The sequence below is a fragment of the Polypterus senegalus genome, chromosome 4 (genome assembly GCF_016835505.1).
Source record: "Polypterus senegalus isolate Bchr_013 chromosome 4, ASM1683550v1, whole genome shotgun sequence".
Taxonomy (NCBI): domain Eukaryota; kingdom Metazoa; phylum Chordata; class Cladistia; order Polypteriformes; family Polypteridae; genus Polypterus; species Polypterus senegalus.
In genome coordinates, this window is record NC_053157.1 from 43,455,585 (window position 1) to 43,483,113 (window position 27,529).

Genomic DNA, 27,529 nt, shown 5'->3' on the forward strand with positions numbered 1-27,529 from the left:
AATACTGCCCTGGTTTAAGTGGACTGGATAAAGGATGAATGTATTTATATAAACCTGAAATTTGATATTAGGATAAAGTTTCAAGTGTGGCTTTTAAAAATAGTATGAAAAATTGATTTAATAATTAATTTATCAACATAAAAAAATCTTTATAATTGGAATCCTTACAGTATTATTGTGCCTGTAGTTTTCAAATGATTCCCAGGGAGTTAAGGGGCATCACATATGGCATTGCCTGATCTATATCACAAAATATTAGCAAAGCTACCAAGCATTTTAATTATGAAGTTCATCAGCACACAGCACAAATAATACAGAGTGAAGGAATGAATTGATTGATCTTTCATCAGTCAATTTGGGCAAACCTAGTAATTGATCAGTGATTACAATAAGACAACACCTTATTCTTTTTACTTTTTTGTAGACTGTGTTTTCTGGCTGTTAAACATACATCAAGGTAACTCAAAAAACACACAATAATAGAGTTTATAAATGAGTTTTAAGAATTACAGGAAAATAACTGTTTAAATATCAAATGTGCATCAAAGGTGCAATGCAAGACAGAGCGATAAACGCATTGTAACACAGAAGAGGTTACTAACAGCTTGTAAAATGGTTATGTGTGCTTTTTGATTTATACAAACTTTTGCATTTACTGTTGTTCTTTTGGTGTTTTATCATGCCATAACAGATACTGTAGCTCACTTTAATGCACAGTAGTGATAGGGCTAAACTGTTAGACTGTGACTCGTGCCTTTTGTTTTCAAGTTAGTGAAAGGCTTAAAAAAATCTGAAAGTTTATCTGACTTAGTTGTTAATGCAGTTGTTACACAGTTAAAATTAAACCCTAAGAGAGAGGGTCTTTTGATGGCTGTTTACTTGTTACTTAGAATTACTAAGTTATTTTACACAGGTAAGGCATTTTTTAGAGCACCAAGCCTTTGAGGTTATTCAGTGTTTTGTGGAGTCCACTGCTCCAGGTTAAACTATGCTGGTGGTGTAGTGTACTCATTTTCTTTCCCTGATGATCTTCTGTCCATGTCTATGATGTTCTGGCCTTCTTAGCTCATTTTGGCTGTTTTGCCATTGGCTGTTTTCTGTATAGCTTTGTGGGGGGAAAGCATGATTCTTTCACTATTTTAGAGTCTTTCTGGGATTTAAGTAAAATGTCTTCTCGCAGATGACTTTCTATCACCAGCAAAAGTAGATCTGAAAACATATGATCATCCCCAAGTGTGTAAACAATAATTGCAAAGTGTCAAGCTCCTAAGCTCTAAAGACAAAAACCTTCTTTTCTAAGGAGAGATTGGATGAGTGTCCTGGTCCCAGCAAAGTGCATTATGTTACTAAAGAAAATGTGTGAGTTTCCTTGTCCTAAATTCAGAAAGCAAGCTAAAAAAATATTGGCTAACAACAGAACTTCAGAACAGGTCACTTAAATAACTGTCATTCTGGAATGAGATTGGGAAGGAGAAACTTTCTCTCCGCATCTCTGTGAAGTCTGTCCTTTTAACACAGAATGCCTAAAGAGTTATTGAAAACCTAACAGAATAGGGCAGCACCCAGTTCCACTTGATAGTTAAAGGTCATTTGCATATTTCTGCAATTTCCTACCTTAAACAGTATTAATACAGTAATTCATGTTATTAGAAAACTTTTTTTTGTTCCTAAACTTTACAGACAATTTATTCCAAGGAGCAGCCATATAAAAGCACTAGTAATTTTACAAGTTAACCTGCTAAAAATTATTTTGTGTTCTCCTGTCCCTTTAGTACTACAGACAGCCTTATCCGTGTAAATATAAGTTATATAATATAAGTTATGAATAAATAAAACACAATGTCAACATGAAATTTAAAGAAGTGGATGGTTCTTTTAATTAATTCGTTTAAAAAACATTTGTACACCAGTAATGGATAAATGGCAGATAAATCTTCTGCATACTGTAATTAACTAATGAAATCTAATGCTAAAAACACCAAGTGAGGTGTTTTATGGTAAAGATTGTATCTAGAAGTATGTTAGGGTAAAAAAACAAAACAAAATTATACTGAAAGTAAACGTAATTATTTCATGCACCATCACAAATCAGTCCTATGTATTAATTTAGAAATATTGTTTATTTTTTACTTACTTTACTTTAGGTTTTATTTGAAGTAAGTGTTTTTCATTATAGGTTTAAATTTTAATTCTTTATAATCTCAGTCTTAATTTTTATTTTATGATAGGACAACCTTTATAAATGGCAAGTTTCAATTTGAACTTCAGCTTCTGCAACCAGTGAACCTGGATTTGGTTGTTGAACGGAATTTGTCTTCATCATGGTATCATAGCATTCCAGATATCAAAATTATTGCACACCTGAAACCCATGAATGTAAGTTAAACTTTATTTATTTATTTATTTTTAGAGCTGTTAATGCAGAGTGTAATGAGTGTTTGTGCTGTGATACAGCAGGCAGTATTGCCACCTCAGAATTCTATATTGTGGCTCAATTAGCTGCTGAAGTGCTTTCATGCATTCACATCACTATATAGTTCCCTTCCAAAATCCAAAGACACATTCTCAGGTGAATTTCTGTGACGAGTTTATAAGTATATCTTGTGTTGCACCAGTATACTGTGTAGAGATTTTCTTTCAGCTTTTTATCTTTTTAGAACTACATTTGGCATTCTAATTGTGGCCTTCAAATGACATTATATCACTTAAGGATACTCCTTACCACATGCTGTATAGCCACATATTTTTCCAGGATTTTGAGCCTTTCGTTTGCGTGTAAAAAATCTGTAGACAGCGATGATTCAGCTAGATCTTCCTAAATGTTTTTCACATGATATATTTTCTAGCTCCAGATTTCCATTAAATTATCTTATGTAATACATCTCCTTCATGTATGTGTAACTGTATCATTTCTTACACTAAACTTGAATTGGCTTTGTTTAAGCCAAACCCATAGTTTTCTGTTTATTTCTATGGGCATCTACACAGGAGTAGTTTATTATCAGCAATTTGAATGTTTAGAAGTGTTACAATCTCCTATGTGTGTGGTAATTACACATGCAGCTAAAACATACTGTACAACTCCAGCTCAAATGCTTCTGTTGTCATAACATACATTTTTGGGTATTACTCTTTATATAATTTCTCCCCTGCTAATTGGTATTTTCAGACGTAATACATTTTATTTTTCTTTACATTTCTTCTTTGGAACTATTCATTGTTGTTACAGTTTAGTGCTTTTAATTAACACCTGGTCTGTCCTAAATGCTTTGCTCCCTATTCTGTTGTTTTACAGCATTCCTCATCCCAGTGTTAAAGTAATTGAAATGTAACCTGTCTCAGGAGTAGAGCCCTATGTAGAAAAGGCCCCAGAGACACACAAGCCCATACCGTACTTTCTTAATCTTTAAGTCAAGCCATAGATTGTATAGGTACTGCATTTTCCTCAATCTAAATGCTGTCAAAAGAAAACAAATGAATCTATGCCACAGACTTCAGCTTTGCGCTTAAACTTGCAGCTTAGTTCTTTAATTTTGTCTTGCACAGTTAATAGCTTTTCCTTAACTATATGATTTGTTAATGTGGACCATAAGATACTCTATAGCAGTGGTGGCGAACCTATGGCACGCGTGCCAAAGGAGGCACTCTGAGCCCTCTCAGTGGGCACGCACGCCGTCGCCCGAGCACAGAGTTCGTTACTATAAAGCCAGAGGAATGCGGGGCCGGGCTGCTCCCCTCACCGCTCCCCCTCTTCACACGCGCCGGAGGACTTTTCTCACATCACCCGCTCCTCTCCCCAGCAGCCCAATGGGAGCGCTTCCTTCCTCTCCTGTCTGGGGTAAGGCGAGCGGCACACATGCTGGTTGAGGGTGCAGCACGGACTGCAGCCTTTTGAGTCTGTGATTCCCATGGTGGGGTTGGTGGGGATGTGGTATAGCGGGTCCACAGCTCAAAATTGAAAAGGCCAGTTTTAACAGATAATTGCAGCACTCGCGTCTTAAAGGGGGTTATGGTAGAGTGGCCGGAGCGGTTTCCGGGAGCTTTGTGATGCGGGCAGTCCTCGCTTAAGCGCACAGGTGAGGAGTCGTCCGCATCTGTAATTATTGCCTGGAGTTGCTAATCGCCACACCTGATCCATGACCCGTAATATATAATGGAAGCTTTGGGGGCGGAGCTTAATAGGGAAGACCTGCATGAAACACTTGAGAGGATCGAAGGGAGGACAAAGGACAGCACAGTTAGTTATGAAAATGAAATCCTTAAAGTGTGGAATTCTCTGCCAAATAATCTTAAGTCAATGAAGGCACTTGAGATTGCTTTCCTTACTTTGTTTGGAACATCTTATGCTTGTGCGCAGCTGTTTTCAGCTTTGAATTAAATCAAATCTGACACTAGAAACAGACTAACAGATGACCTGAGTGCTGCATGTGTTGCTCTCAAGCTTACAAAGTATGAGCCAAGGTTAGACAAATTATCAGCATGCATACAACAGCAAAAAGCACATTAATTGTTCAAAAGCATACCGAATGCAAACTTTTACCTTTCAACAAAAAGTTGTTTGTATCATTGAAAGCTCCGCTATTATGTTTTTCTTTTAAGACAAAAGATGTTAATGTATGAGTGGCTTTTCTAAACTAAAAGCTCAGTAGATAGATAGACAGACAGAGCATCAGTATTGGCAGTTCAGTCCAATTTATCATCCAGCTGCACTCCCAGGTATTTATAGGTCTGTACCCTCTGCACACACTCACCTCTGATGATCACGGGGTCCATGAGGGGCCTGGGCCTCCTAAAATCCACCACCAGCTCCTTGGTTATGCTGGTGTTCAGTTTTAGGTGGTATTCAGGTTAAATTGCAATGTTGGCACTTTGCGATAAATAAGTGGGTTTTGGATTGCAGTTTGGGCACTTGGTTTCTAAATGGTTCGCCATCACTGCTCTATAGAATAGTCTCCATTGCACTACTTAGAAGTTTCTTCTCGCTCCCAGTCTATATCAAGTGCTTTTTCTTTTCAACTGTTGCTGCTGGCTGTCTGCAGACATGACCAAATTCGGCAGCTTATTTACTCATCAGATACTTTATTCATCAGAATGTAATAAAAATAATGGTCTTAGAGATTTATTTTTAATAAATTAAAAATTCTATAACTCCAGGCATCATGCATAAGCACATTGGATAACCTTTAACATTTGCTGAAATTCTGTATAAAGCAGAAAAACTGCAGGCTCAGTGGGCATCTAGCAGAATTTTGTTTAAAAACAAATAAATAAATTAGAGCTGTTGATATAATTTTCACTGAAGCCAAAAAGGAAACTTACCAAAAACACTGCATTAGGCATCAATTTCTTTTTTTCCAAAAAAAAAAAATGTTTTTAAACATAACACACAAAGCATGCAAATCTGTGAGAAATGTGATTTTCTGTCAGTGTATTTAGTGTCTTCAAGGTGATATCTTTGTGTATGGAGTTGTACAGAAATATGTGTAGCCTGCAGAGTGATGTACAGTTCAACCTGATTGGTAACTTCATGTGAACAGAGGGTAATGGAATAGGCCGTGTCTTGGTTTGTTTTTTCATTGTCGCTAGGTGAGTGCGCGAGCAAGAAAGATTCATATTGTAAGGTTTCTGAACTCTTTTAGGATCCCCCCACTACCTACCCAACAGGAACGACACTCCAAAGTGCGTCCCAAAGCGTGATTGCCACGTCTGCGTAAGATTGTTTGTCTGTTGCCGCGGCAGGGCAACAGCAGACACATAGAGCTGCAGTGAGGTGCCAAAGAAGCAAATCTTAAAAGATCGTGGTTGCAATATATGTCCCTGTCTTACACCCCAAAACACGAGGCTGAGTATCAGTACTTTAGCTACAACAGCTTTATTCAGCTTGAAACAGGAACAGCACGGTTATTTATTGTAGTGTGATCTGCCACTCTGCTATACACAGACACAGCAGTCAGGCAGGGTCGTGACCAGGTTAGTGGCCAAGTAATCCTGTTACCTACATTTACAATCTTCCTTGGATCACCCATTGAGATCTTTTCTGTTTGCTTCAGTGCTGAGCCGCATCAGAGCTGTGAGCCTGCTGCTGCTCCGGCAACCGATAAACAGTCATCCACAGATGGGGTGATCACACTTCGGGACGCTCCTTGGCATGTCATCTAGTTGAGGGAGGTCCCAAGAGAGTTTAAAAACCTCACATTTTCTTGAATGAGTGCCACTTTAATAGGAATGTTTCTTGAATGAGCATCACTTAATCACATAAAAACAGCTTTTTCGACATCTTCAAATGCATCAGTTCACATACGTTTGCAGCCTGAGATTTTTCTTCTTATTTTGCTCTGTCTTTCAAGAAAGTTGACAGTGTCGATGGCGAAATTCCAAATTCACTGGCAATGTCTTTTTTTTTTTTTTCCCTAATATGAACTGTTAGTTTTTTTTTGTGTCTGCAGTTTCTATAGGAGGGTGACAATGAGTTAAATTCCAATGGATGTTTTTCAAATGTGGATGAGCAATAAGCAAAAACAGCAAAAAAAAAACAAAAAAAAAAAAGAGAATTTTTTTTACAATGTTTCTGTTCAGGGGAGCGTTATGCACAACTGAGCTATGACCATAGAACTAACTGCTCTCTGGATGATTCATTCAAGCATTTCAAGGTCTTTTGGGCACTTTGTTGTAATGAAAGTATCTGCTGAATCTACTTCGTAATAACAAGATTTCTATAGACTTGTCATATGGGGAAACTGTCGGGATCATGAAAATACTTTGTTGTAATGAAATTTTTATTGTAAAGATATTCGTTGTAACGGAATTTTACATGTAACAATATTGTAATTCTGCAGAAAATTAGTGTTCTTCAATTAATATCTTAATTTTTTATTTAAACAAGATTGCTTATTTTAACAAATAAACTCTTTCCTCCCAAAGCTTATTCTCAGCCAAGAAGACTTGACTGTTGTGCTAAGAACCCTAAATGAAAATTTGCAGGACAGTGAAGACAAGTCTGTCACTCCTCCAACAGTGGATATTTCCAAGGATGTATCTACTAATGATCCACTAATGAATCAGAAGCCTGGAGGTATGATTTTTAAATCATGTGATCTTATTGTAGTATTATTTTTTTCACATTTAAAACTTTGCTTACTTTTAGCACTCTATTGAATATTCCAGTGAGTATTTTTTTTCCACGTTTAAAGTTTTGCATTAGTTTGTCATAACTGGTTTTAACCATTTTATTTTGATTAAGGTACTACAGTTATCACAGCAGCAGTGGTGGAAGCTCAAAAGCCTGCCAGACTTAAATCAACCCTTAAGTTGAATTTTCAGTTTGACTCTTTGACGCTGGTATTGTATAGCTCTGCAGGGACACAGGTATCGTAAATATTAATACATGTGTTGTCATTTAAATTTGGTGCTGGTATCTCTTTTTAGACATACAACAATTATGATTATTATTCTCATTGCGTGAATTTTATAATTACAGACCATGTCCTTCAATTCATTTTAAGTAATATTACAAATGGAATATGGATGTAAATAAGCTCTTCTGATCTTATTTCTATGAAAAAGCAATATACTTTAATATAATACATATTTTACTAAGTCAGATAACCAAATTTATGTATTCTGAACTGCTAACTATAACAGTAATACATAGATATTCTAAATTTTGTCATTGTTTTTCTGAACCATATTTACAATATACTTGTGCAGCAAATTATAACCAAGTAACAGGAACGTGCTTCAGAAAACAGTTTAAGTTGCATTTGTATCCATATTCTTTTCTGTAATATAATGATAATAATAATAAACATCAATGTTTGACATTAGTTATTTTGTTCATTTATATGCATTGTTGATCCATTACCTTGAACTAAAAAGTAGATTTGAAAATGAGTGGATGAATGTCTGCTTCATTAGTCCCAAATTACTAATAATTTTTTTTATTGCACAACTTTATTGGATTGTTTTAAAATTAAATACTAAGAACCTATCAATAGTGTGAAATGTGTGTGGTAGGAAGCTTTGTTCCTCTTCTCATTTATGAAACAATTACATCTGACTGTGGTCAGCTTCGTGTTGGTTTAACCTGTTAATACAGTAATAACTTTGCTTGACAGTATTAAAGTTAACTGTAAAAGAAGAAAACTATTTTTCCTTAGTCCTTGTGAATAGAACTCCTGTGATGATCTGAAATGCCACAATGAATTCATATTTATTATAATGAGCACTTTATTTTATAAGCCCAGTCTTCTGTAAAATATAAAAACTAAAACTGAACAGAAAACACCATGAACAAAGAAATGTTTGGCCTCTAACGAATCTAAGTGATAACAGAAAAATTCATTTTTGTTTCTAGATTGTAATTAATCCTACATCAGCCAGCATCCTAGCCACACTGTAGGTATACCACCATTGCCTACAATACATCCACCCCATGGTCTGTTTCCAAGATCAGTAGAGACAGACTGCAGAAAACGTTTCCACATAGGAAATCTAAAGTACTCATTAGGAATAATGCAAAACAATACTTAATAAATGTGCATATATTTTTACATGCTTATATAGTGTACTGCATTAATTTATAGGTCTTTTATGTCAAACTTTTGACTCTATACCCATAATCTCTGCCTCTTAAAATAGATTTATTTCAATTGTTGAAATTACAAGCATATATTCCTCTTGTGATCACATACTTCTGCCTCTTTTGTGAAATATCAGTGAAAATATTTAGGTTTTATGTTGTTTTGTATTATCTCTGATTTTTGAGACCATTAGGTCAGTGGTATTTAAATCGTTTTGCACCCAGGACCACTTTGCTAAAGTCAAATCTAACAGCTTACCATCTGAGGTCAACAGTCACCTGTTAGGTTAATTTATTTTACAAAAGATATTCATGTAAGAAATACTAAAGCTCAAATGTGGCTATATTTGTGCTTAAAAGTCCAAGATTTCAGCCAGTGATCCCTAATACCCACTTAGCCATAAAGATAGATTAACAGCAGGCAGCCTGGAAATCATAATATGTATGTCACAGACAACATGGAGGTAAAGGACTTCCTTGGCCAGATATGGACTGTCTAGGCTGGCATCAGAGTGAGTTCAGAAGAGATGTCTGCTCAGTGACTGAGATTAGCTGGACTGGAGAGGGACTGAAGTGGAATTGCTGCATGTGAGAGGTTGCAAGAGAGTTTGCAAGAGTACAAGTAAACAGGAGCAGAGCAAGTAGGTAGACGTGACATTGAAGTTGAAGATGTTAACATCCAAAAGAAAGTTACACAATATACTCTGTGGTGGTGGTTTTAGACATTTTTTTCATGTGTTTACTGTAAGCATATTGATTGAATAGTTTTGCTTTTGGCTCACAGCCTTGATTGTAACAAATAAAGGCTTAAGAAAGTACATAAAATACTAATATATCTCTCTTTGCCCTGGTGCAGGTCAGTTTGCAGAACACTGAGTCACACTTGGGGACCAAACTTTAAGGACTCTTATTCTTTCTGCATCCGTGTAGCTTCAAGGGATCGCTTGATATGAATTTCTTTAGCAGTCATGTCGTATAGCCAGATTTTTCTGTTCACAAGCACCTGTGCATGTCAACTGTGCATGCACTAGACAACATAACTTGGACACATTCGAAGAGAAGGCAGATCCGCACACATGGAGCAATTTTGCATCAGTACAGTGCCACACACAATTGTTCTATAAAAAAGGGGATTGTAGTACAAACAAAACAGCGCACATATCTTCTGTCTGTGGCTGTGCCCACAGCTGTCTCAGTCAGTTCAGTTTTGGAGTATAAACATTACTTGGTGGTGTAAATAATTTGGACTCATTCATAGAGCTGTAGCAACAGTCAAATGTTTATTATATTAAACAGAAAATAATAATATTAACCAAAACAAACCAATAAATGAAGCTGAATTGTGCAAATAAACCGTTTAGATGAATGCTACATTCTTTGCTAATTTATTTCAATTTAATTGTTATGTATAGTTTGGCAGAGAAGAAATACAGTATAGTAACTGGAAAGCTGTGGAGATTTGGTCAATATCAGAAGAAACTTCAGGGCAAGAAATGTAAACAGAATTCTTGATGAACGGAATTTACATTTACTGCTGCAGACAATACAACATTTGTAAAACAGATTTTTTTGGATCAGAGCTTGTGGCAGTGTACAAGAGTTTCTCAAAAAATTTCCGGTATTTTCTTGCTACTCTCTACAGTGGTGTCATGTGCTCTTTGTTTCCAAGTGCATATGTAAAAGGTTCTCAAAATGGCATTGTATTGTGATATGAATTTTAGATGCAAAAAAACCCTACCACAAACAATTTTAAAAAGGCTGGAAATATTCACAAAAATCATGCAGATTGTTCCCTTTTCTACCTTACTGCCCAAATCTTGCTCCATCAGTTTTCAATTTCTTTGAGCCCTTAAATATGCCATTTATAGGAAAATATATGGTAGAAATGAAGTGTTTGTGAGTGCGGGATTTAAACTTCTACATGGATGGAATACATGTTACTGTTAGAAACAGTGGTGAGTGGACCTGTGATGGACTGGTACCTTAACTTGAACTGAGCAGGTTGAGAAGAATATGCTATTTCAGGTGGATATAATAACCAGTATTTTTACACTTTTCTTTAACAAACATCTGTAAAGTCAAATATATTGTATTATATTCTGTGTAAACTGTTACAGCTGTTACCAAACACTGTTATATTGCAATCTATAGTCCGCACAAAGACCTCTTACATGTGCATTGAACAACAAGAGTATGTGTCCCAATGTTCCTTAATGTATATTGTCAAATCAGAAAAGTAATTTATATTTGCTTACTGGCTTATGTTGAAGGTCTTACCAGGGGTATTTCCTGGTAAACAAAATAACATGAATTTTATGGTGTAAACTTTACAAGCATTTTACTTTCTTACATCTGTTAAAACAAAACAGTTTTCTTAGGAACATATGACTCATATATGAGATTTGTTCATTTTTTTCTGAATACAATTATACAGATTACTACTTTGGAACCAAGAGATGAACATTTGAAACTTGCACAATTTACTTTAGGATTGATTTCAACTTCTGTAACAATGCTTTCTGATAGTTCCATGAAGGCCTCTGTAAAACTTTCAAACTGTCTGCTGGATGATAAACGTCAGAAAGTACAGAAGGCTTCCTGCAGGTACAAATCTTTTTCAAATTTTGAAATGCCTAAAAATACAATTGTTGAAATGTGCATACACACTATTGTAAAAGGTAAGGTGTCCAGAAGCAAATGTCACCCCAATTTTACAGGAGATCATACAGTTCTGGCCAGCTATTCCAATGACTAGGTTTATCTATCTTGTAGTACTGGCCTGCTACGCCAGTGAATAGGTTTGTTTGTCTATTATGCTCATAACAGCTGTTAATCAGGCTTGCCATTAAAGATAGTAATTAAACAGGTTCAGATTATAATGACTTTTGTCACTTGTATTAGTGCTTCAGCACACAATGTATTAATTTTTCCCCCAGCAGAACACTGCATTGTGGTGAAGAGTAATGCATCAATAGATATTAATTACATAATTAAGTGATTATCAGCTTTGTTTTGAGCAGAACCAATAACTAATGAGACAGTCATTCTCACTTGATTTTCCTTACCTTTCTCTGTAAATGGGAGTTCTGTCTTTTAAGTTTTAAAAGTTTTTTTTTTTTTTTTTTCATTTTTCTTATTTAAGCATGTCATCACATAGCTAAGTCACCCTTTCTCACCCGAGTTCAAATTCAGTACTTTCATATGTTGTTCTTGTTTCCAAAGGTGCTGAAATACTTTTCCAAATTAGATAAAAATGTCAGAAAAATGTGTCCGGAACCACCAGGAAAAAAATATCAAATATCTACAAAAATATGTCTAATTTTTTTCCACTTTCACTGTTTTCAAAAAAGCGACCACTGCATCAAGTAGCATACCTGAAAATATATGTGCCATATGTCGTATTGAAGGACAGACATTGTTCTTTCAGAATATACAAGTCTGATGAAGGAATCATGATGCAAGTATAAATTATAGCAGAATAATAACAACGTGTATAGCAACATGTATCAATGTTTTTACCCAAAAAAATATTTAGAATGTTACTCTCACTGTCATAATGGTTGCAATAAATTCCCAAACACAGTAACAGTAACACTAAATGCGTGTCCAAATAGTTAGGACCACCAAAAAAAGTTATCAAATGTCTCCTACCAATAATTTTTTTTATTTTACTGTTTTGAAATAGTAAAAACTAATTATTTTTCTGTTCTTTTACGGTTTTTAAATAAGTACCCATAATATACACATCTATTATTGATATCCCATAGCCCAGGTCAATCGCGATTGACTGCTAGATTGGAAAGGTAGTGCAGGTAGATTGCGTGGCATTCAAAAGTTTTTTTTTGGATATCAGTCTATCATCTATCCACCTTATGGTATTTGCCACTTGATTGACGTGCAGGACGGCCAGTCCGATATCTCATTTCTTCTACCACACGGGTCACAACGCACACACGATCAACCGCGCAAGCTACTGTAAAACTCCAGTGAGCTAAGTGACCTAGTTACCCTTCCAATGTATTTCTACTAAAGAAGGGATATACAAAATGAGTTGGGGGGGGCTGGACCAAGTAAGAACCACTTCCATGCGGAATGACAGAAGGACTTTTTTTCCACCATGTCACATTCAAAGTGCGTTTGTCTGATCTGTCAATCTATCATTGTTATTCCAAAGAAGGGAAATGTGGAGGGGAACTTTCAAACTGTTCATATAAATTACAACACTGACGTCCCTCTGAAAAGCGATCTGAAAAAGAAAAAAGTGACGGGATTAAAATCACAGTTAATCGGGCAGCAGTTATTTTTCACTCACTGAATACAAAAGCAAAGGCAGCCACTGAAGCATTGTTCCGGGCGAGTCACTCCATCATTAACACTAGAATTACCAGAGCCTAAGAAAAAAACTCTCAGATCCGACCCATCTTAAATCGCTTCTCAAATCCGGTTTAATCTCTCTGGCAGCGTCCTTTGTCCTCTAAATGTGCCGTTAAAGACAAGCAGCAAGCAGCCAGCTATTCCATTTCCCCACCGACTTAGAACGTGCACGATACTTCTCCCAGCTCATGTCTTGATTGATTATCTGGGAGTGAAGTGGAGTTTTAGAGTGGAAATAATAGATCGTTATTTGGAACACATGCATTTCATGTGTGTTCCGTTTCTACAGTAATCTGTGTAAACACATTGTTAAAACAAACTTTTTCATATTTTAGTAATAAATGTTCCAAAATGTAGGCATACACTATGAAATGTGTGAAGCCTGAAGTCGAAAGATCAAATAAACACTTTCAGAAAAGGTTCAAGAACGATATAACAGCAACCGTGGTGTACTGGTGTAAGATTTGCTGACTCAGAGCGCAACAGGCTTGCTGTGCCTCAGAGACCCGAGTTCGATTTCCCGCTGGGGAGAATTTTTTTCTTTTCTTTTTTACCTTCGCCGCTCTGCCTGCCTGCCTGAACTCCCTATCTATATAGTAATAACAGTAATTTTATTATTATATAGCGGCTTCCCTGTCTGCCTATCATATAGTGCCTTTCCTTCCTATCTATCTATATATCTATCCCCTTAGCTGTTTTTTATATATCTATTATACAGCGTCTTCCCTATTTGTTTATATATTTAGTGACTTGTCTGTCTGTCTGTCTGTCTCTCTATTACGCAGTGCTCTGTCTTTCTGTGTTATGGACCTTAAAAATAACAGTTATAAGGACACTTGTTCATGTTAATTGCAGTCTCAATTGTTAAAAAATATTTTAAAAGGAGCATCCCACATTAAAATATAACAATCTCATTAACTGACAGTGCATACCAATTTATAAATTTTATGTCTGTTTGAGGCGCTGTTACAGAAGGCGTGAGCTTATTCAGTGCAGCAGATTCAATGCACAGTACATGCAATATTATTTGAAAACGAACAACGTCAGATCGGGTGTATATTCAAACCTGATCTGACGCTGCTCGTTTTCAAATAATATTGCATTAGTTCGATGATGTTTTCACATATGTTGCCTCTCTCTTTCCTCTTGCGGTTTGTAATCAGTGACCGCGTGTTTTTTTTTCCCCGATCTTGCCAGTCTCCAAATGTTGCTGTATGCTGTTTCTTTTGTACTCCAGGACATGCAGAGAACAAAATAGTACAGAGCAGTAAGTTCAGCGCTATATGCAATCAGACAGGCAGAGAAGACACTAGATATATAAATAAACAGCGAAAGCACTGTATAATATATATATATATATATATATATATATATATATATATATATATATATATATATATATATATATAAAAGCTGAAACGCCCCTCAGTTTTAAGTCGTTTAATAGCCTTTCAGTCAAATTGGACACATTCAATCAGGACATCTGGGAATACCTGGTGGTGGCGAGCTAATGAGATATGGCAGTTCAGCAATATTTGAAGAATGAAAAACATCATAACATCATGCAGTGTCATGCAATATAGCATTTAACTACAAAACACTGTCCTTTTAATTTTGCATTTATATTTGATTCCGTTGGTGGGCCCAAAACAGTGGGGCTTAGTTCAACTGGTTATCCCTCATATTACCTTACTTTGGATTAATGTGGAATAGATCTAAACAGTATTGCTAAAATATACATTTTTTACACTTCTATTTTCTTATATATTTAAGAGCAAATAATAGCAGTGTTTTATGCATTGAGTAAAATATATTTCATTATGTGGAAACAAGAGCAAATTGTTTGGTTTACATAATTGTTTTTCCATGATTTGTAGAATGGTGGAAATGAAATCTGGATCAGAAAAAAATGTGATGGTGGACATAAATTATCGACAGTCAGCTGAAGGCACTGTTCTTGATACAGTTGTCCGGGACATTTACCTTTGTGCTAGTATGGAGTTTCTTCTCACAGTTGCAGATGTCTTTGTTCAGGCTAGTCAGCACAGTTACAAAGCTACTCAGAACACCACCAAGCAAGTGGTGGTTGCAACAAAAGAACAAGGTTGGTAAAATAAACAACAAACATTCTAAACTGAGATTTGTATAGTACTTTGAAAAAGGCATTAATTCAGTTTGTGAAGTGTTGTATAAATATTTGCATTTCCATGGTAACACTTTTTACTTTTGTTCCTTGCTATGTTATTTTTAATATACTGTATTTTCTTATTCATTCTACTTTATTACAGTAATTTCCTCTCAACCAGTTGCCAAAATGGAAATAAATGTGCAAGTAAAAAATCCGGAGATTGTTTTTGTGGCAGATTTGTCAAGAGGAGATGCACCATCTTTGGTAGTCACAACCCAATGTGAGGTCAACATTAAAAATGACTGCAATATTCAACAGATGACAGCAGCCATTAAAGATCTGAAAGTTGTTGCTTGTCCATTTTTAACTGAAATGAGAAGAAACAACATCACAACCGTATGTTTTTTTATGTTAGCTAGTTTTAATTTAATTAGGCATTTTAAAAAATATTAATAATATAATTATTACAATTATCATCCCAGGTTCTCCACCCCTGTGATGTGTTTTTTCAAAGCTTACAGAATACAGGTCTGCCACAAGAAATTGAGCTTGCTGTTAAATCCCTTACTCTGAAGGTTTGTAGTTTATTTTCTAATTTCCTAACTTTGCATTTTGTGATTTTGCCAAATATCACAAATATTTTGCCATTTATAATGTTTTATGGTAAATAATACACTTTCTTTCAAACTTTAGGTGAAAGAGCTGAAAGTGTGTGTGTGTGTGTGTGTGTTATTGCACATTTTTTATTCATAGTGTTTATTGGTGGCTAACACAGAAACCAAGTCTTAATCTGATTGTTTTGTGTGTGTATACTTATTCTCATGCAGTTTATACATGGTAATTAGCCTAACACCTACATATTATGGCTGTAAAAGAGAAAAACAGATAATCTGGAAAAAGATATGCTCACATAGTGATAGAACCCCACAATTTTGGAGATATGAGACAGCAGCACCAAGTGTGCTACAGTGCCTCAATAATAGTTCAGACAAATTAAATGCATTATTTTAAAAAAAAAAAACTTCAGACATTTAAAACAGGCAGATGGTCTTAATTATTTTTATAATTATATATAACAAAATTTGGTGTATTGCCACAGTATCAAGTTGCTGTAAGAAATTGGCACATTCATCTTCACATGTACTCGTCGTGTTCCTTAATTGCATTACACATATGGGCACTGGTGTGAGATATTTGCTGGAGCGCTGATTGTGTATATTACAGTGGTGTGAATATGTGATGTTGTATTTAGCCTTTGCTTTTTTAATGTTTGCCTTTTGAGTCAATTCCCAAACCAACATGAAACAACAAGAACTTTCAATGGAAGAAAAGTAAGAAGTATGAATGAATGAAAGGAAACATTAAGTCAGAACCATAGCATAGAAACTGGGTAGAAATATCAATATTGAACATTTTGAAAAAGAAATAAATACTAGTCACATAGCAGTTGGCAGTGGTTAAGTTGGGCAAGATAAATCATGTTATGAATTCTATGACCCTGAGTCAAACTTGGCTAAGTTATAAGTTTTTAAAGTTGTTGTGCTCCCCTGAAATGAGTGATGAAATACAAAATGTGGGTTTTTACTATATGTGCTCAGGAATACAGCACAAATTCGACAGTATTTATTAATGAAATGTCCATATTCAAGATTAGAATATACCTTTTGGATACGTTTCATTGTAGAGGCTGCTAGTCTTGCTGCACAGTTGTGAATTTCATAACATGGGTGGCCTGTCTAGGTTTTTCTGACGTTTATGGGGCTGTCAGGTTTGTACTATACAAACCAGAACAACAATTCAGAGATGAAGTATGAAAAATAAATTTCCTTAAAAAGGCTCACAATAAATAAGGATGTTCTGGACACACAAAGATATTTTTCTCTGAAATTAAATATACTTTTCATATTTGTTCTTTATATTTAGGTTTCACCAATTATTATCAACACAGTATTAACTATCATCTCAGCACTTTATCCGACTGCAGAGACACCAGCAGAATTAACCAGTCCAGTTCCACCAAATTTGTGGGATACAAAAGACGCTAAAGATCTTAATCTATGGTTTCTAGAAGAACAAACTAACACTGAAGACAAACCAGTGACTCCACTCATTCCTACAGGAGAGTCTTTGAAAATGAATATTGAATCAATAATAGTCACACTTGAGGCTGGTATCGGACATAGAACTGTCCCAATGTTGCTTGCAAAATCTAGTTTTTCAGGGGATGTAAAAAACTGGAGTACCCTCATCAATCTTCAGAGCAGTATAAATTTGGAGGTAATTGATGCACGTTTTCTTTATTCTTCTCACACATGCATAATATAAGTTTAATGAAATCATCTTAAAAATTCTAAAAGGCAAAGATGATTCTAATTAGAATATCACATTGATTCACAAGAGATTTGAGAAGTTACTGTGAAATTTTGTTTAATTTTTATCTTAGGTACACTATTTTAATGAGATACTGGGTGTCTGGGAACCTCTTTTGGAGCCCTTGGAGAAGGAATCCACTGATGATTTCAGACCGTGGGCCTTAAATATTAAGGTATAGAATATTAAAATAAAGGTTAACAAATACTTGTGCTGTTTAGTGCCTTAAAGTATCAAAATTGTCCAGTTCAGTTAAAAATAGCTAAATTTTTATTTTTATAAACAATATTAATTTCTCACTGTCTGCTCATAGTAACACGTTATCTTATAAAGAGATTATTTTTCTTGAGATATGGTCAGATGTGTGCATCCTATGTTGGTTTGGTTTTCTTTGCATAAACATAATTGTCACAGCTCCTTGCTGATTTCAATCATTTGATGATGGATAACAAGAAAGCAAGACACAAAGGATGTGAAGTATTATTGGCACTAAATAATGATATCTTGTTTAATTTATTGTGTGTCCTTCTAATTAAGTGTGTGATGTATGCTTCTCTTGGTTAGCTCTAACTTAAAGTTTCTTGGTTTGTCTGCATTGAAGTGTTCTATGTGCAACTGAAAAATATAGGGATCCAAATGAGTCTGGGACCCCCCAATACATTCTGTGGATACTTCCTGAAAGCCTGAAAATCAAAATTTTAAGGGATTTGCCCAACAAAAAAAAAATTGTTAATTGCTTAGTGTCCACTAAAGAGTTTGCGAGAAAATATTGTAGCAGAATGCAGGAACCTCTTCAAGAAGGACTGAAAGGTAGTTGTCTGCAAGTACTTCACAGGATAGATGGGGCAAGATGAGTGTGTAGCAGCAGACTGGGTGGAATTGCATGTTTCATTTGCAGTAGCCGCCAGCATGAATATTGCACTGGTTAGTACTGCTGCTTAATGGATTCCTAAGTCTGAATCCTGCATTGTTAGTGTGGGGTTTGCATGCTGTCCAGGTGTATGCTTGGGTTTCAGATAGAGGAGTAGATATAACTTTATTTCTCCCTAGAGGGAATTTTGGCTTTTTACAGAAACTCTTTAAATACATAAATACATACATAAACACACACACACTATGGTCTGAACACACACCAGAATTACTAAAAAGCAAGAAAACTTCTGACTTGGCTGTCCTAGTCTCAGTGAGACATTATGGAATCTATTGCAGTTGGTATTAAGGAGCCCCAGGAGCGTTTCCTGACACACTTTTGCTGAATGATTCGTTGGCTGAAAGTACTTAGTTTTAGTGTGTCAGAGAGTGGATGTGCAGCATTATTCGTAGTGTTTTAATGCTCTCCTTTGCTATCTCCATAGGTTGCAGTGTGTGTTCTATAACTGAGTGTGCCCTTTTATTTAGTTTGTTGATTCAGAGGCCCTCTCTTCCGATGATATTATCTGTGTAGAAAATTGCCCTGGCCATCTTAAAGTTGTAGAAGATTTGAAGATTGTCAGTTCTCATATTAAAAGAACACAGTCTCCTAAGGAAAAGGAGCCTGCTCTGTCCTTTCTTATGCAGTTTCTCCATGTTCTGAGACCAGTCCAACCTGTCATTGGTGTAGACCCACAAAGTATATGTAGGACTGCACCACTTCTACATCCACCCCCTTTATAATAACCAGATATAGTGGCTATTTGATGTGGCAAAAGTCAATAACTAGTTGCTTGGTTTTGCTTATATTAAGATGCAGACAGATCTCTTTGCACCAAGAAAGAGTGTTCTCCACATGACTCCTATATTCTGCCAGTGACATGATATGGTATTTTATTTAGAGACAGGACTTTTCCTTGTGGTGCTCCATTGTTTCTCACATCTGTATTAGAGATACAGTCTTTGAGTCTCGTATAATGTGGTCTGCCTAACAGATAATCCATTATCCAGCTCACTATAGGTTCATATACTTGCATATCTCTTGCATTACCCCTTAACATGGATGGCTGGATGGTACTGAAGGCACTGGAGAAACCAAAAAAACATCCACACAGTGCTGCCAGATTTGTCCAGGAGAGATTAAGCCTTGTGGAGTTGGTAGATAATTGTATCTTCCACTCCAATTTTTATCTAATAGGCATACCACAGTGGATCCAGGTGGTCTACCACAAGAAGACTCGTATAGTCGGGATCAGTTGCTCTGTAGTTATTAGGTGAATATAGACACAAGACATGCATACGTAGTAAGTTAAATGATTGAGTTCTCCACTCTTGCACAATGTTATTTTGATTTATTGTTTTTTTTTTTATTATTTTTTGTGTATATTGCTGTACTTGGTATATGTGTATGTGTCCTCTATCTGCTAGGCTAATCCCTTGGGCACGTTATCGGCAGTGGCGGGTTCAAGGGGCTCCGGGAAGGGTTTAATTGAAAGTAGTGCTCTGTAGGTTATTATGGGTGTCAATGCATGGAAAAGAGCTCCAAGCAATGGAATGGAGTCCACATTTTTCACTTATCTTTGTTCCATGCAAAAGGTGCTATATTTAAGTGTGTCTACTTCTACTGTATTTTTAAAATCAGTAAGTAATTTTTACAACAGCATTAATTAAGCACACAAAACAAAAAAAATATGTACAGTTGTTCACAATGTTAACAGCAGTTGGTACAAGGCAGAAAACATCCCTTGACAAGGACGTTCATTTTTTGAATTAGGAGATTGTTCAGTATGCTGATAATTGGAGATCTGAAGTACACTGCAAAATTGTGAAGGTTTGGTTTATTTTAAATTAGTGTATTTTAATGACAGTTTGCAACTTGTTTCTCAATAGGCCTTCTTTTTTAATGTTTCATAAAGCCTGGCATTGCATCAGGAGCACTGTTAAATATGTTAGGGCCTAGAACAGAACTGTTGTAATGGGCCTTGTATCAGCATTACAACCATTTAACAAAACTGTTACTACTGGAACATTATCAATGTGTATTTTCCAGCATTTCAAGATAAATGGAAACATAACATTGCCAATGCAATGTTCTTATATAGGTAAAATGTCTGAAGCTTCATTTTGCATATGGTATTAAAAATTCAAGAGGTCTCCATTCTGCTTTCACAGTGACAAAGTATATCTTCTTCAAATGATTCAGGTGACATTCAAAAGCTATTTTCAAATCACTGGATGTTGTTAAAGACGTTGCCTTCACAAAAATGAAGTTGTGCACAGTGCATGTGCAATACTTGTTACTTTTCATCATGTCATTATTTATTTGTTAAATATTAGTGTTTTCTTGAACAAGCAATCTCTTAATGCCCAGATAATTAGCTTTAAAATAGTTTTCTTGGCTGGATTTTGCACAGTACTGTATATACATTGAAGTCTGGACTGTAAATTATGGTAGGAGCCATTTTAAATGTAGTTTATGAAATCTAGAAAATCTTATTGTATATTTTTGTATTTAGTTCATATCAAATACCTCAGTATGTTTTATTTCTTCTGATGAAGTTTATTTTGGAAAGGATGAGTAGTAGTTTAAATGAGGCATGCTAGGTAGGAAATAATGTTCACTTTGTGTTTTTGACTTATCAGTCTTTGTGGCCTCCATTTACTAAATAGATTTTTCTTTTTAGGTGCAATAGTGCAAACGTTCGGGGAGATTGTTAGATTTGTTAAGCATATTTTTTATGTAACTGGTGAGCTAATTATTTCTGAATTTGTATTGTATTAATATATATTATAGTGAGAAATCAATGTCAATTACATGTGTTTTGTGTCCATACTTGGTAAGACCTTCTTGGATATGTTATAAAAAGTTTAGTGCTAATTGTTCTAATACCTCTGTGAAAAACAATTGTAAAAGTTACTGATGAGTTAAATATGATGTCCTTATGGCACAATTTCTGAGTGCAGAAATAGTGAAAGAAAAGCCCAATTTAAAACAAAAATTAAAATAATGGTAAACATGAATACAGTATCTTTTTGAACATAAAATAAATTTTAGTACATTGCACACAAGGAAAATATTTTTTAAACTGACCTGGCGCTGTTCATTTCACTATTAGCCCTGAGAATGCAGAACATTCTAATGCTGGCAAATATAAAGACTGTGTACAATTTCAGCCACAAGAAGTTGAAATCTTTTTTTTAAATATCACCAGCAGATTGAAGTCAGGCAGATCTTTCTTCCTTTCACAGCCTCATTTCATTCATTCCTAATATTACAGGTGAGTTGATTTGCTGGACACTTAGGAAAAAGGCAGAGACACAGAGCAGTTGTAAGCTCATCACTGTAACAAGTTTAATTACAGTATACTGTATTTGGTTATAGTACTATGTATGTGTAAGTTTAAAATAGCTTGAGATAAGGGGGAATTTTAAAAAATGAAAAGATTTTGTGGCACTAATTTGGAATCTGTCCCAAAAATTCTTCATTACAACTGCTCTCTAAGAACATACTGTGGGTTGGTAAAATACAGTATTAGTAGCATTTCATTTTTGCTGTGATGTACTTGAGATTCTGCTAATAATAAGTATACAAGGATATCATAAAAATGAGCAGATCAAAGGATTGAACACTAGAATTACCAGAGCCTACGAAAAAACTCATAAATCCGGCCCACCTTAGATCCGTTCGCATCTCTCCGCCAGCGTCTTTTGTCCAGTAAATGTGCAGATAAAGACAAGCAGCCGGCTATTCCATCCTCCCACCAACTTAAAACATGCATGAACTTCTCCCAGTTCATGCCTTGATTGATTATCTGGGAGTGAGGTGGAGTTTTAGAGTGAAAATAATAGATTGTTATTTGGAACACATGCATTTCATGTGTGTTCCTATCTACAATAATCTGTGCAAACACATTTTTAAAACAGAAACGTTTTTCATATTTTAGTAGTAAATGACAAAATGTAGACATAAACTATATAATGTATGAAGCCTGAAGTCCAAAGATCAAATAAACACTTTCACAAAAGGTTCAAGGAAAAGACAACAGCTTCCGTGGTGTAGCGGTAAGATTTGCCGACTTGTAATCAAGAGTCTCTGGTTCGATCCCGACTCACTCCTATATTTGTTGTTTTCAGTAGTGAGCTGCTCTTATTGTTAACATTATACAGTACACACATACACTTGGTTTGCATCTATAACACACAGTGTACATTTATAGGACTTGAAGGAGGGGTGGGGTGGGGTGACACTGACTCAGTTTACTTTCCTGGGGAAAGCGGCTGTCTGGAACAGAAGCTTGTCGATGTTGAATCCTCCTTTTCTTTTTCCAGCGCCTTTTCTAGTAAGATGCGACAACAAAGTTCCTCTCCAAGCTGAGCCATGAACACTCTTCTTTTCTCAGTGGCCCCCGTGTATGCCTTGCACAGTACATGTGCGTTGATCACCGCCAGCATGTTGTAGCACACAGCAATTGGCCACCTGCATGTTCTTGCACGCACTGAATAAGCTCCTGATCTGACTCTAAGTAACAGCGCCAGCATAAATTCAAAACCGATCTGACACTCTTTCAAATAATATTGCATTAGTGCAATGATGTTTTCACATATATTGTCTCTTTCTTTCAGGTGTGTAATAGAAACCACAGCATAGAGAGAAGTGTGTACATTGTAACAGGTACACACATTATAAATGTAGGAAGGATGATCCTTGCGTGTGTGTGAACAGTTAACATTTGAATCTGAAGATTGCATATAGCGCTGAACTTACTGCTCTGTACTATTATTTCCTCTGCATGTCCTGGAGTACAAAAGATAGCGCATACAGCAACATGTGGAGACTGGCAAGATCGGGGGAAAAAAAAACACGCTGTCACTGATTACAAACCGCAAGATGTTATGTGAATGAATATGAATGATATGAATAATGTTTGCATCCGTGCCACAAAGTTTTCCGAAATGTACGATACAGGTCATAAAAACGAATTATTCCAAATATCATATATATTTATGTCTCTGTTTTGTTTTGGTTTTTTTTTGACATCATAGACCATAAGGTGCATACTAATTCAGCAGGAGCAGGAACACTCAATAAAACTGAATAAAAAAAATAAAGTGACGGTGAGATATGAAGAAGGCAGATTCACCAGCGTTTGTGTGTCAGCTTTTATCCCTCCAGATGAGAGAATGTCCAGTTCCATTGTCTCAAAACACAGACACTCACATCTACAGTTATTCCCAGTTTCAAATAAAAACTAACAGCGTCAGATCCCTGGGTGGGGGGGCACTAGTATGTATCGTGATCGTGATTTAGAGAGATTAAAAGTGAAAAAAAAAGGTCACTTTTACAAGTCCTATAAATGTACACCGTGTGTTACAGACGCAAACCAAGTGTATACTTTATAATATTAAGAATAAGAGCAGCTCACTACTGAAAACAGCAAATATAGGAGTGAGTCGGGATCGAATCGGGGACTCTTGACTACAAGTCAGGACAAAAGACGCTGGCTGAGAGGTGCGACCAGATTTAAGGTGGGCCGGATCTATGAGTTTTTTCGTAGGCTCTGGTAATTCTAGTGTTAAGCCATAAAAGACATTACAGTTTAGTAGTCTAGTTATCTTGCTTAAATTGAAAATAAACTGTGAAATATATTAGACAAAAATACATTCTGCATCTAGAAAATGTTCTTTGAAAGACTCATTCCCAAGTACACTTTTTGGAAATGTTACAGTAGCATGCTTATAAGCTTTTTTTTTTTTTTTTGTGCAAAGCCAATGATTAGAGTAGCTGCAGGTGCTTTTACCTGGTAAATGCAGTTATTCACTAATGTAAAACTAATTACTAAAAACTAATACTAAAACTGATTTTTTTGTGTGTGTGTGTTATTAACAAACTACTCGCCAGCATTGCCTGTAGCAGTCTCACTTCTGTCTTGACAGACATACCTTAAAACTTTGGGTCTGAAGTCCTTCAGATTTGAGTATTTGTTTGGTTAATATCTGTTGGTAATGATTTAAAGTTTCAAAGTTTGCAGGTCAGTTCAAGATAAACTGTCGGAATTTACATAGTAACAAATATTTGTTAATTAAGAGATTGTAATATTATTAACGTGCAGTATCTGAAAATGCAATGGAAGTTTGTCATGCTTGAAGAAACACTGCTACAAGTAATTAATGCGTTTTTTAGTGTGTTTAATGTGTGGAGTGTCTATTAATAGAGATGATTTTGAAAGGTGCCAGGGCTGAGTGATATGACAATAGTGACATTAACTTGTTACATGGTTAATATGTAAACATTGCTGTGCATGCAGAAGCTTAATTATGTAGATTAACTCTGTTAAACTAGAAGTGCAAATGGAATGCATTAAAAGCACGTTTTGTAAGCCCATTTTCAACATACAGTACACCCCCAAAATGCGCGGGGGTTACGTTCCTAGAGCACCCATGAATTGTGAAAAACCGCAAATTTTGGATGTGGTTAAAAAAAATTGCCTATTTTCATAGTTTAAACCCTAAATATGCCCCCAAAACACTTTCATTTAATTTCAAACTCAGCTTAAAGCATTACCTAAAAATAAAGAATGTAAAGGTAAACCTGCACACTGTACTGCTGTGTCTCCCGCAGTGCTAAAATGTAAAATACAGATGTTACCGCTATATGTACTGCATTCATGCAAGCGCGTTTTCATTGACAGAAACCTTAGACAGTGCAGCTTGTTTCGACGGCATCTTGGGGCTTTAAGCCTTAAACTGCCACATACTTGGGGTTTAATACATCCCTGGACGCCAAATACTTTTTTGCTGCACTTTTTAAGTAAACGTCACAATTAACAAAGAAAAAGTGGAATTTTAATGGAACACTTTTTTTCATGCAAAGAGCATCACAGTTACTGCAACACTGATCATTTTACACACTTCTAATGAACTGTAAAAACTATTTAAAAAAAACTACTGGAACAATATGTACAAAATGCAACTGACGCCATGGATGTAAATCACTTCGCCAACTGTGCTTGAACTGGCTGCACGCAAGCACACAGAGGTAAGCGCTGACGCTGGCAGGCTCGTCTTAGTGCGGCTGCAGTTTTGGGTAACAGAAACACAGGAGATTGTAGAGACAAGAACTTTATTTAAACACTTCAAACAAACCTGTCTCTTTCATAAGTAAAACAAGCTCAGTATGCAGCTAGTTATCGATTAAACAACAGACAAACAGAATAAGGGAGCACAACCCCCAACAGGAGCAGAGACTGTCTGGGGGAGGGGAGAGAAACAAAGCAATTGACCAAAAAGGATAGGTGCTGTTAAGTCTTTTAAGTAAGCGAAAAATACAAGAACACTCAGCTGGAGATGTATCACAGTCAGTCAGCAGCAAGGAGAAATGAATAACGTTGTAGCGGTCCGGTGCTGCTAAGATTCAACTGTCGAAGACGGTGATTTATTTATTTTTATGGTGGAAATTCCAGGGACGCACCCAGCCTTGACCCAACAGTGCGCACTCACAGAGACAAAAACAAAGTAAACCGGTAATCAAACAGCAAATAAAAAATGTAATGAAAACAAATGAAAAAAAAAAAAAAACCCTGTTCCCCTTATGGCGATTACACATTAAATACAACAAAGCACAAACAAAACGCACACAGTAAATCATGAAAAAGTTCATGAAAAACGGCAACAGATGAAATGTAATGATGAAAATAGATACTCCAGAGATCCGTACTTTGAATGGCAATGTAAAGATAGTCCTACCGGTAGTTTGTGAAATGGTGAAGACGGGTTCAGGAGCGCTCTTTTCTTTGCAGGATGGCCATGAATCCACTTACAGTCCTCATGTACACGGGCAGATGGCAGACAATCCAGACGCACGAAACGATCCAGGACAAAATGAATAAGTACAGGTAACCCAACAGAAGGCAGTGCTTTTGGTCACTAGCCCCTTTTTTAAAAGCCGCGATGACACCCTTTGACCTCAACAACCCTCAGCAGAAGACCAATCAGATCCACTGCAGGGACTACTGGGACTTGCAGTTTCAAATTCTATTGGCTACTTTCACCATCCCAAGCCGCAGTTCTCTCTACACGAAAAACGGCATAAAAATTGCGGAAGATATTTGCGGTTTCCGCTAACAATTATTAGTGAGGTTCTAAGGAAATATCCGCGAATGACTGAGGCCGCGAACTCTGAACCGCGACTTTGCAGGGGTCTACTGTATACTTGCGTGTTCCATTGATATTTCTTTCAATTTGGTGTCCTCTGTGTTCCATCTTGGAGTAAAAGGCAAAGCAAGGCAAGGACCAGGAAATGAAGCCCAGAAATCTTAGGATTTGCAGTGGTTAAAACCCAAAGATCAAACTCTTTGTAGTGCATTGCATCAAGCTTATTATTAAAACAAATGATGCTCCATTTTTATAAAATTATTATACTTTATGCAGTTTACATTGTTGAATTTTATGATACATCACTCAGTCTTAATGGGTACTATTTTAAATAAAACTGCTCATACTGTTTTTTGTGTTCATTGACTGAGTTCCACTTTTCCTATATAGTATAGTTAACTTTAAAAAGTGTTTTCTACTTTTGATAAATGTTTTTTTTTACTTGTATTTTTGTATACTATGGCCCATTTTTGCATTACTTATTTTAAATGGCTTTATGTATAAAAAAATATTTCTCCCAGGCATTGGCTGTCACACAGAAAATGGAAACTTCATTCTCTCCACCTCATCAAATACATTCAATAGAGTAATTTGATTTTCAATGAATAGAAAGTGATTTTTTTTGTGTTTTTTTATATAAATTGTAGATGAAAAAAAAACCTTTAAAGCACAACGAAGAACAGGATGAGACCGATTTCAGTATTCCTGATTACAAAACTGTTGTTACCATTTCTTCCAAAGATCAACTGAATATGACATTGTCAAACTGTGGACTGGTAATGCTTAGCAATCTTGGCAAGGTAAGAAAATTACCTTTTTTCATGTTTGACAGTATTATGTGTTTCATAGTTCTATCGTGGATTATGACTGTTTTATGCATAAATATTTAGGCTACAGAGGATCCACTTGATTACATGAGTCTCTGTATGCATAGGTCAAGTAGTATGGTTCTTTACCAATATTATTTTGTTTATTTTTTTGATATATTACCCACCAGAGAGTAGCTATTTCAGATTACA

The 27,529-nt window shown here is 35.9% G+C and overlaps 1 protein-coding gene across 3 annotated transcripts in view; it reads left to right on the forward strand.

Annotated features, from left to right (window-relative positions):
- vps13a (vacuolar protein sorting 13 homolog A) overlaps positions 1–27,529 on the forward strand; it is a 268,114-nt gene that overhangs the window by 142,929 nt on the left and 97,656 nt on the right. For all 3 annotated transcript variants that reach the window (XM_039750560.1, XM_039750562.1, XM_039750561.1), the window contains exons 34-43: positions 2,229–2,376; positions 6,922–7,072; positions 7,241–7,365; positions 11,013–11,182; positions 14,830–15,056; positions 15,241–15,476; positions 15,563–15,655; positions 17,004–17,357; positions 17,524–17,625; positions 27,158–27,310. In XM_039750560.1, the coding sequence (XP_039606494.1) occupies positions 2,229–2,376; positions 6,922–7,072; positions 7,241–7,365; positions 11,013–11,182; positions 14,830–15,056; positions 15,241–15,476; positions 15,563–15,655; positions 17,004–17,357; positions 17,524–17,625; positions 27,158–27,310 (1,759 nt within the window). The remainder of the gene's footprint in view (positions 1–2,228; positions 2,377–6,921; positions 7,073–7,240; positions 7,366–11,012; positions 11,183–14,829; positions 15,057–15,240; positions 15,477–15,562; positions 15,656–17,003; positions 17,358–17,523; positions 17,626–27,157; positions 27,311–27,529) is intronic.